Below are 10,668 nucleotides of genomic sequence, written 5' to 3' on the forward strand. Positions count from 1 at the left end.
TTGCGTTCGACCAACTGACCGACCTTTGTAATGTTCTTTTTGATGTTTTGCTGCTGTTTGTTTTTTGCTTTGTGTTTTGCCTTTATATAACCTTTTGGTATTTCATTCTTCTAACCGCCCATCCACCCTTTAATTGTCCTCCGTCCAACTTTTCGATGAGTAGGCATCAAGAGTCACCTTAGCATCTTCTCCTCTTTACTGCTGTGCTTTTATTTCTATCAAATTTTGAGGCGAGGAAACAAACAAAAAGGCAAATAAGAGAGAGACAGTCAAAAGATTGTAAGAAGTCTCTCGGATAGGGACGAATAAATGGAGGTCCCGTCTCCTGCAGGGTTGGGGGTAGGAGACGCTAATTTCCCACACACGAGATTACTGTGTGAAAGATGCCCTCCCCTGGGGTGGGATGGTTGGTTTATTGAGCCCACAGTAATTGGCGCAAGCTGTTGCGGTGTCGCTGCCGGTCGGCGAAGCTAATAAATAAAATAAAACCTCTCGACCTCTGTCTCCCTTTTTTTTCGCTCGTGCGCCACTAAAGAATATCCCAAACATTTATTACATCCCTTGTACACAGAGTCTACAATAGCCTGTTAGGTTTCGAGCTAAATTTCTCCGGAAGGGAATTTTGTTTGCGCGTACTAGTTAATAATTAGAAGAAACGACTAAGCTCCTTTTTCAAATTGGTATTATGGACAACACACAGTTTTCAGTCTATCTACGGAATCAAGAACATGTCTATTGACATAAAACGGATTATATAACATTAAGGTGGTTAATTCTTTGCAAATTACATTAATCTAGACACAGATATTATGCAACCACTAAAAATCGAAGCAATGTTCTTGATAAGGAACAACTTTAGAGGCCTTCCATGACGCCACACTTTGATAGGGTGCTAGAGAACCCGCCCGAGACGGGTGTTATTTGCAGCGCTCTGTAAAGAATCCCGGCTTTTCAATTTGCTGTTGTCGGCTCTGATTGAGTAGCAGCTGTTGTCTCAAGCTCTCCACGGTCTTCTTTGATTTCTGCATTTGTGCAAGTCGTTGGTTGAGGGTTTGGTGCTTTCGCATGAAATTTTGTCTTTGTTTTTCAACTTACGCCATTCTCGCCTTTACCATGTTCTCCATCTGTTTTCGTTGGACCGCTGCTCCAGCTTCTATCTGTTTACGGAGTCTCTTTGTTTCCTCCTCCTGTTTTTCCCGTAGCATTTTCATCTCTTTACCAAACAGGAAAAAGTTTAGGTCAAACAGCCATAAGGGAGTCACTGATGAAGAATATAATGGCTTTTACCCTGGTTCCCCCTTTGTGCAAAAATCATCAAATGTCTCAGTCACTTAGAATGAATTTCTGGTGTAAAAACTAAAATAGTTGAGAAAACTCGTTTAGCAAAATATTTACTCCACGTGTGGGTTGGTATTTATTTCTGACTGAATCATTCATATTGTGGGGCTACCCGTTGGGCCTAATTTTGCTAGTGTCCAGAATGACCGCGTCGTAACGAACTTTTGACTGCACAGGTTTTGATGGACGCCCATTCTAACGGTGTTGAAATGGCGGTCAATTTGAGATTTTCGCTGGGCTGGTTGCTCGACAACCCAACTTTTGTGGGATTTGTTTTGATGAACTTCAAGGGCAACCATTTGGCTTTCGTGCTGCCAAGTTAATGTTGTTTTTTATGCTTTTACCACTGAACTGCGGGAGACTCCTGTGACTGGTGGACTATTTAGCCACTGGCTCTGAGGGAAGGGGAAGTACATGCACTTCATAATTTGTTTCTGCAAAGAAGATCCAAACTCTTCCCTTTTATTTACCACGTTGTACCGAAAAGGCATGCAGCCCTTTGATTATATCCTTCCGGAAAACTGCTACTACTTTTGTATTTCTACCAAACAGTAAAACTCTATATCCTTAATAATCTTCCATTGATGACACAGGAAAGACAGTCGGGGTGTTTTAGTGAAACACAGAGCAGCTTTTATATCTCACTCCCGTCCTGAGTAGGACCTCGTTACATGATAATTACTTACTCATTGCATTTATTCAGTCACTAATCTCATTTTTTTCCTGAGGTCTGTTTGCAGCAGCCCATGACATGAAAATGGAGTGGCTCCTTGTCAAAGGAGTCTGTGATTTTGCTCGTGGCCGTGGATCTACAAACAATTCATGGAAGACTTTTGCCTGTGTTATGGCGGCTTCTGTGGTATCCAACATGTTGAGTAACTCCCTTGTGTTTGGAGACTGGCCTCACTACGGAGGTGCGTGTTTTTTTCTTTGTTTATGTATGTAACAACTTTGGCTGTGTCTTTCAAACAATGTTACAATATAATTTTATTTTCACTTTTAGGAGAAAGCTACTTAGAGTTAATGATAAGGTTACAATTATTGATATGGCTTGGATCTTTGAAAGTGGCTTAGACTTCCCTTTTAGTTAAAACTGCCATGAAGTTGCAATATAGTTTGTTTAATATTAATTAATTTTCTACTTTTTGGTTTGTCTTATGTTCTTTAATTTTGGTTTAATTTTTGCTTTGTTTTATTTTAACTTAAGTCTAATTTTTTGGGTCATGAACGAGGTAGTCACACTTTATGGGCTGTCAGAGACTGTTAAATCAAACTCAGTGGCAATCTATTGCTCTCTTTTAATCATATGTAATGAGTTAAAAAAAATTCTTTTATAGGATCCTTTTTTTCTATCTCCCCTTACTGAAGTAACTTTTTGTCATCAGATTTTCTTCAAAGCGAAATGGACCCAACAGAGGAGGAACGTTCAGCGGCCAAACGCATTAAGATTGAAGGCAATTTCTTGTTGTATGGACACAATTTTGCTAAAAAAAGAAAATAACTTTTTGCAAAGAAACTACCTTTCATTGGTTAATCAGTGAGAATTCACAGTTCTTGGAAGAGGCTTTTGGTGTTGTTGTTTCCAAAGAAAGAAGAAAAACATGGGCACATTTTATTTTGTTTAGTTTTTTGTCTTTGCCAACAGTTTTTGCGGCGGACATTTTGAATTGGTGTCAGAATCAGCTGAGAGAGTATTACAACACCATGTGTCAGGTGAAAATAACACCATGGGACCCAGAAAACACGGTACACATTAATGACATTTACATACAGTTACCACTTTTGCAAGACCACAGAAGACCTGATGGAATTACGAAAGAAACGCTGGAAGATTACAGTGAAGTATTTGGAAGTGACGAACATCATCCCATCCGTAGACGAATTCTAGTGTATGGAAGACCTGGAATAGGAAAATCTACTTTCACTCAAAAACTGCCCGTTGATTGGGCAGATGGCAAAAAGGAGATCCTCAGAAAGTTTGATCTTTTACTGTTAATCAAGTTGCGAGATGTTTGTGATATTCCGGACCTCTGTACTATGATGAAAACCGCTGAACTGTTGTCTGCTAATGATCCGATGTCAGTCGATGCGAGTCAATAACTTGTCTAACTTGTATTAATTTGCTCGTCAGAACCAAGAGAAAGTGTTGCTCGTTTTGGATGGCTATGACGAGGACAGCGGTGGAAAATCATCCCCAGTTCACCATATTTGGAGAGGCAATCAGCTGAAAGCCTGTTGTGTAATTGTTGCCCGTCACGGGTCACGCATGTTACCCGTCAGTCTTGGCAGGCTTGTTTTGACCTTCTGTTTTTAGTTCGCCATTAAACTACACGTGCTTTTATTCTCGTTGTCTGCTGTCTCTGTTCACGGCTTATTACAGGGTGACAGGAAAGGCGTAACTCTCGCCTTCGTTCGACTATCTCGACGTCACTTGTTTTAGGTTTTTTTCTTCGCTTTGGTGTCCAATTCGTTCACTTCTCATCATCATGGGAAAGGACAGACCGGTCTTTGATGCGACGTCTGACGATCGTCGACGTGCGTTCAAGTTTTTTATACCGAACTTTCGCGACTTTTGTATTATAAAAGACTACGTGGATCCTACTAAAGTTGTTGACAGCAATGAGTATTGGATTGCCGCGAAGCGGCCAAAAGTTATGGCTGCTCTCAGACGAGCGTTTCCCCAAGCGGAATGGGACGTCTTGAACGTTAACATCGATGCTCAAATTGCAGATGGGGACAAAGGGCATCCTGCGAGATGGTTGACCCAGCTTTCACAACACTACCTCGGCGAAGAATCCATTATTCAAAGTACTCATAACTTTCTTCGTTTACTCAAACAGGAACCGGGTATGAGCGTTCAAGCCTGGCACACTCTCGTTCGCCTCGAGTATCAAAAATGCAATTTCCCCAGACAAATGGGTGATCGCCTTCAAAGAGATATTTTCATCATTGGTTTAAACGAAACTTTCAAAAAATTGCGCAGTGATGTCATTTCTCAAGACATGTCGACACTCACTTTCGCTCAAGTAATTTCTAAGGCTCGTGATTTTGAGGCTGGACTCAACACGGAATCCACTATCACCAAACACCAGCTGGAAGAAATGGTCCATAAAGTCGCCTCTGCTGGCAATAAGACACCACATCGCTTACCCCGACGTCAACCCCATGTTCAGCCTGGCGTGATTTCCCCCTCAGCTTGTCAATGGTGTGGAAAGGCTACGCACTCAGCCAGGCGAGACTGCCCTGCAGCAAATGCTACTTGCCATCGTTGTGGCAAAAGGGGCCACTGGCAGCAAGTTTATCGTTCCTCCTCTTCAGCGAATACCGTATCAGAATCACTGAAAGCCCATCCTGTCTACTCACAATCTGCATGCGTCATCACTCAAGAGGTCCTTCATGTGCACTCCACACCTAAAGGTATATTTGTTGACCTAGACCTATTACGCTCCCCGACTAGGTCTCTCTGACAGCACACGGATGGGAATTCTTAATATGACGTCGACACTATTCAGAAACTCGAGGCGACACCAAGACCTACTTTACCACCTCTTGGTGAGTTGACATTTAGTTCTATAAAAATAGTCTATCCTCACCTTTTTGAGGGTCTAGGAGAACTGGGAGAGCCCTATTCATTAACTCTTGACCCTACCGTAAGACCCACTTAAGCCGCACCTCACCGTTATGCTACTCCCAAACTTCCAATCATCAAGGAAGCAATAGACAAACTGGTAGACTCAGGCCAACTGGTGCGTGTGAATGACCCAACCCCTTGGATCTCCAATATGGTAGTTCGTGGGCACCCAACCTCAGCCACAAAACCTGCCAAAGTGCGTATTTGCCTAGACCCTTTGCAAACCATCAACAAAGCCATTATCAGGCCTCTATACCCCATTCCCACCCTAGAGGAAAACATTCACCGTCTACATCAAGCTAAAGTCTTCTCCACGTTTGATCTAAAGGACGCTTTCCAAACTATTAGATTAACAGACCAATCTTCTCGGCTGACCACAATGCATACTCCCAGGGGCCGCTACCGTTGGACTCGTCTCCCTTTCGGAATCAGTTCCGCGCCCGAGGAGTTCAAGCGGAGACCTCACGATGTTCTTTGTGGCATTGAGGGAGTAATTAAGAAAGGCTGCCTATAAGGATCGAGAATCGTCCGTCAGCGACCATTTTGGTGAATTGCTCATATTTTGCTCAACGATACTCTTTGGTAAACTGTTTTCAAAAATCAAGTTTAAAAGTTCCAACGAGTGTTAATTTTTCAGAAATTTGCGAAAATTTGAAAACGCGGTTTAAGTGCGGTTTTCCGCCTGGCAACTTGTCCAAAATTCACTGCAAAACCCAAGCTCCGTTGAAGGCTTAAAATAAATTCAGTTAACACCAAACTTCACACTTTTAAGAAAAAGTCTTCCCATTCATTTGTGTTATGTTAATTTTTTCTGTACACAGCTATATCGTGATTTTTTTTGTCCCTTAACCAACGCCCTCAAAAAGTGCTGTACATGGGGCGAAAAATAGGTAAAATTTAACGTGATAAAAATATACCTGGTACATACTTTTTAAATTTTTAACTAGATATTGGTAATAAAATGTCATTATTCAATACCTGAGTAAAATTTGAGGGTTTGAATCGGAACGCTTCCTTTTGAAAATACCACAAATGTTTGTGTCCTGAGCGAGCAAAGATATATGTTGTGTAAACAAACGCTAGTCTAATTATTCCCTACCAGGTAGAAAAAGGTTTTGAAATCAACTTTCATTTTGAAAATTTTTAGCTGTTATGCCACAAGATATTAGGTAAAAGGGAAATAATACATTCAGAGTTGCGTGAGAGCAGAGAGAAAATAAAATCAGAGTCGAAAATGTGCATACGGTTGTTACATCGATCACCATTAAGCAAATTACGACCTCAGCTGTAGGAAAACTATGATATCTCTTGCTCATTTTGTTGAATGACTCTTTTAAATGCGGTTTCAGGTTACCTGAGTTCAGGCTCCGCATGTCGCACAGTCAAAAATTAACTGCGAAAACCAAGCTCCGCTCAAGACTTAAAATGAAATCAATCAGCACCAAACTTCACACGTTATAAGGAAAGCTATTCTTATTCAATTCTGGTGAGTAAATTTTTTCGGGCACATCGATTTTGGGATTACTTAAGCCCTTAAAAAAACATCCTTACAGACCACGCAAAATGGCGTTGAAAGCGGGTGATATTTCGCGCGAAAAAAATGTAGCTGTACCTGACACTTTGGATTTTTAACAATATATTCGTCAAACATTGCTATTTCCATTCGTTGTGCAATTTTTGATGCTCTGAATCGCATTGCTTCCTTTCGAAAATGTCAGAAGTGTTCGTGACCTGAGCGAGCAAAATGATGCAATGTGTGTAAACAAATAACAGGTAATTTGACCATATTGAGTTGTTAAATATCCAAAGTAAATTCGGTCTCCGTTGTAGTGACTTATAGCTTGTAAAATGTAAAGAGACAGGTCAAAAATTTTTCAAGATGTTTGATAAGGTTCTCCAAACATTTTTGGGCTGAAAAATCTGCAAGTGAAGTACACATTACATTACCACCTTCCCAAATTCAAGTAATGCAAAAGATACATTCGAAAGAAGCTACTTAAGACTTGATTCCACACTGATAATCTAAATAATTTTTATCTTTCACGATGAGAACTCATTTTCTGTAAGTATAAATACAAAGCAAGGCGCCGTATGGCCTTCAAAGTAATTTAATACAAGAGAACAGGTCTTATTCTCCTGGTAATTATTAATGTCACGCAACGTAACGCAATTGGAAACGTTTTGGGGGTGCTTGAACATACACGCGTTAAAACCGCACCTGAAAGGACGACGTGGTTAAATTAGAGAAAGAAATCCCGCATTAAAACATGAGCGGATAGAAATGTAGGTTGAATACTCCCGCATCCGTCAGTTTGCATATCTCGGCCACCAGATGAGTAAACTTCATTACTGACGTGAAGACCAGAAAAGAAAAGTGAGGGTCAATACTGGCATGATTAAAAGAAAAACAAAACAAAACGCAACAACTTCTGATCCGGCCTACGTGCATTTTTAAAAAATAAGATAGCCACTAACTAACGATTAGGAACGATACGCCGTTCATTGGTTTCTTCCTCACTTTCCTATTCTGCTAAACAAAAGAGAAAGTCAGCATCATGATGACTTTTGGCAAGTACATTTGCTGACAATCTCTTTCAGTAGAGCCAAGTACGGGGCCTTTTTACGAATGGGCTTTGATGGTATCTTGAGGCCAAGATCTTCACGCATGTGCTGCAACATGAGTAGCCTCAAGATTCTCAAAGAGCCCTTTAGCGCCATTTCACAAAGATCGTACTGATCGTAGATCAGGGGATGGTCAAGCTGTATTGACGTGACAGTCTCCTTTGCCTCGCTAAAATTACTCTCCTCCTTAGCTGCTCGGATATCAGCGTAATCAGCATCTCAATGGCGTACTAACGCACTCTGTCTTGACAAGAAAGAGAAGATTTTGCACAAGCTTCATGCTGCTCATCGAGGAACAGAGTTCACTCTCCGTCATGCACGTAGTTGTGTGTATTGGCCTCGTATAAATGATCAGATCAGGGAAATGTGCAAAACCTGCGTTATCTGTGCTCGGTACTCTCATCAGCATGCTCAAGAACCATTAAAACCCTACTCTGTTCCCAACTTACCTTGGCAGCTGGTCTCACAAGATCTTTTTGAGCTTAATGCCTTAGCATATTTAGTTACAGTGGACCACTATAGTGATTACTATGAACTTGATCAGCTTCCCAGCATTCAGTCTTCAGCTGTTATTCAAGCAACCAAGCAGCATTTTGGACGTCATGGAGTTCCCCACAGTCTTATCACTGACAATGGACCCCCAATTCACCTCCGGTTTATTCAAGGCATTTGCAATAAGATATGGTTTTAATCATATCACCTCCTCCCCTCATTGGTCCCAATCCAATGGTCGCTTGGAGGCAGCAGTGAAATCAGCTAAACATATTCTACTAACCGCTGCTGATGTGGATCTGGCCCTCCTTTCAGTACGCAAAACTCTGCCAGCAGGACACATGTTTTCACCGGCTGAACGATTGTTTGGACGCACTCTTCGAAGTGATCTCCCACAACTCATATCCACTTTGGAACCTCTTCCCCCTCCCGGCCACAATGTGGTGGCAGAGCACATCCATCGTAAACTAAAGCAAAAACAAGCATATGACAAGCATGCCGGGCCTTTACTACCTGAAATCCCTCCTGGTAGCCATATTTACGCCAAGCCTCCCTCCTCCTCGTCATCCAAAGCATGGATTCCTGGTCGGATAACCGGCTCTGCTGGTCCACGCTCCTGCTACATCCAGACTGGCAACAAACAAGCTAGGCGCAATCGAGTGCAAATTCAACCTGCCCCACCTCAGGACCCAAGCTCCCTTTCCCCTACTCCTGATCGTAGCCTGACTTTACCGGAGAAACTTCGTCCGAACTCCTTAACTGCCACTTCACCGATACCCTCTCCTCATTCAAAACAAATGGAACCTCCATCTCCATTGCTCTTATATCCGGGTGACAGCGACACCACTTCCTCAGCACTGGAGAACACACCAAGCAAATCACACCAATCGTCACCCCTTTCAACACCATAGACTCCATCAAAGGCATGACATCTCTTACCTGTTTTTCAGTCATGTGTACCATCCAGGACACCCCCTCTGCCTTGCACGTTCACTCCTCGGTCTCCTCTCTCCTTTCCAGTCCATGACCCTCCAAGCTTCCCACAAAGAACTGTTACTCGAAGCGGTAGAGTAATCCGTCCTCCTGCCCATTTTCTGACTAGAAAGTCTGCACAAACACTGTTTTTGTTTACTTTGCAGGTGATCTCTACCCTAAATTGTAGAGTCCTTCCAATGCACCCTGGAGAAGTGGAACAATGATATCTGTTTTGATGGGCCTTCGAAGAACCACACCTTAGAAACATTGTTTGGTTGAGATGTTTTATTGATCAGTTACCATATTATCACTATTGAGACATCTTTGTTTTTTTTCTTCTTGGCACTGTTACTGCTGTGGAAACTGAATGTTATTAGTTTTAACTTTCCGTTGTTTAAAGGAAAAGGCGTGTTGCCCGTCACGCGTCACGCATGTTACCCGTCAGTCTTGGCAGGCTTGTTTTGACCTTCTGTTTTTAGTTCGCCATTAAACTACACGTGCTTTTATTCTCGTTGTCTGCTTTCTCTGTTCACGACTTATTACATAATGATCACAACGCGACCAGAGGAAAGAAGATGAGCTTAGAGTGTCAAGTCATGCTCAGTTTGAAATCAACGGGCTCGATAGCAGGGAACAAAAGGAACAGTTTGCAAGAAAGATTCTATCTAACGAGGAGGACGTTAAAGGGTTTCTTAACTACCTCAGGGAGCAGGACCTCGAAGAGATGACAGAAATACCGCTTTTGTTGTTAATGTTGTGTCTTCTCTGGAAAGAGAAAAAGTATCAATTACCAACATCTCGTGCGTACATTTACGTAGGTTTTATTCAAACTCTCTTGGATCACATGGCTGCAAAAAAGTCAGACGATGTCACAGCAGATAAAAGCATAGATGAATATCAAGAGGAACTTTCCAAAATAGGAAAACATGCACATAACGCGCTTTTAGAAGATCGCCTTCATTTTAACTTCAGCAAATTTAGAAATGGTGATCTGTTCGAGAAGCTAATACATATCGGTTTTTTCCAAGTTTCCAAACTTTCCGCTATGAACCCTGAGAAGATCGTTTATATTCTTTATAAGTCCGTCCATGAGTTTCTCAGCGCCCGGTTCATCGTTTAAGAACTGACGATTAAGAAGAATGGAACTGAAAACCTGCCTGTCAGGAATGGATACGTTTGAAAAATTAAGGAAGATGGCTGAAGTTCTAAAATTCGTTTCTGAGTTGTCATCAGAAGCTGCCGGGATTGTTTTTCATCATCTACAGTATCTCGGAGAGAAAGAAGGTCTCACAAATTACAAGTTCACCAAGACGCCTTCTCGCTATGATTTGTCTGATGAACAACACGCGTTTATTGTATTCTGTGTCGATTGCTTGTTTTGGTGTCCAGCCTCAGACAGACCAGCAGTGCATTCTGCATTTCTTTCATGTGTTCACCATGTTGTAATACTGGGGAAGGGACACTCTTCTGCTTCTGTCGCAGAAAACTTCTTAAAATCCATCTGAAGTTTTCCAAACCATTTATTTTTTAAAAATTATTTAGCTGCTAATGATAACTTTCTCTCCATAATTTTTTTGAACGTGATCGTTTCAACTTCCTCTGGAGAAAGT

The 10,668-nt window shown here is 41.7% G+C and overlaps 2 protein-coding genes and 1 pseudogene across 3 annotated transcripts in view; 1 reads left to right on the forward strand and 2 right to left on the reverse strand.

Moving 5' to 3' along the window:
* LOC148735882 (uncharacterized) overlaps window positions 1-10,668 on the reverse strand; it is a 95,109-nt gene that overhangs the window by 38,199 nt on the left and 46,242 nt on the right. The window lies entirely within an intron of this gene.
* LOC148735885 (guanylate-binding protein 6-like) overlaps window positions 515-10,668 on the reverse strand; it is a 76,907-nt pseudogene continuing 66,753 nt past the window's right edge. Inside the window, exon 12 of the transcript XR_015998631.1 lies at window positions 515-931. The product of XR_015998631.1 is annotated as a guanylate-binding protein 6-like (transcript). The remainder of the gene's footprint in view (window positions 932-10,668) is intronic.
* LOC148735886 (uncharacterized) lies at window positions 3,805-4,805 on the forward strand. Its single transcript, XM_088755720.1, has one exon. It carries the CDS (start codon window positions 3,825-3,827, stop codon window positions 4,803-4,805), a length of 981 nt encoding a protein of 326 aa, XP_088611846.1. The 5' UTR covers window positions 3,805-3,824.

Source organism: Stylophora pistillata, chromosome 3, assembly GCF_964205215.1.
Source record: "Stylophora pistillata chromosome 3, jaStyPist1.2, whole genome shotgun sequence".
Taxonomy (NCBI): Eukaryota; Metazoa; Cnidaria; class Anthozoa; order Scleractinia; family Pocilloporidae; genus Stylophora; species Stylophora pistillata.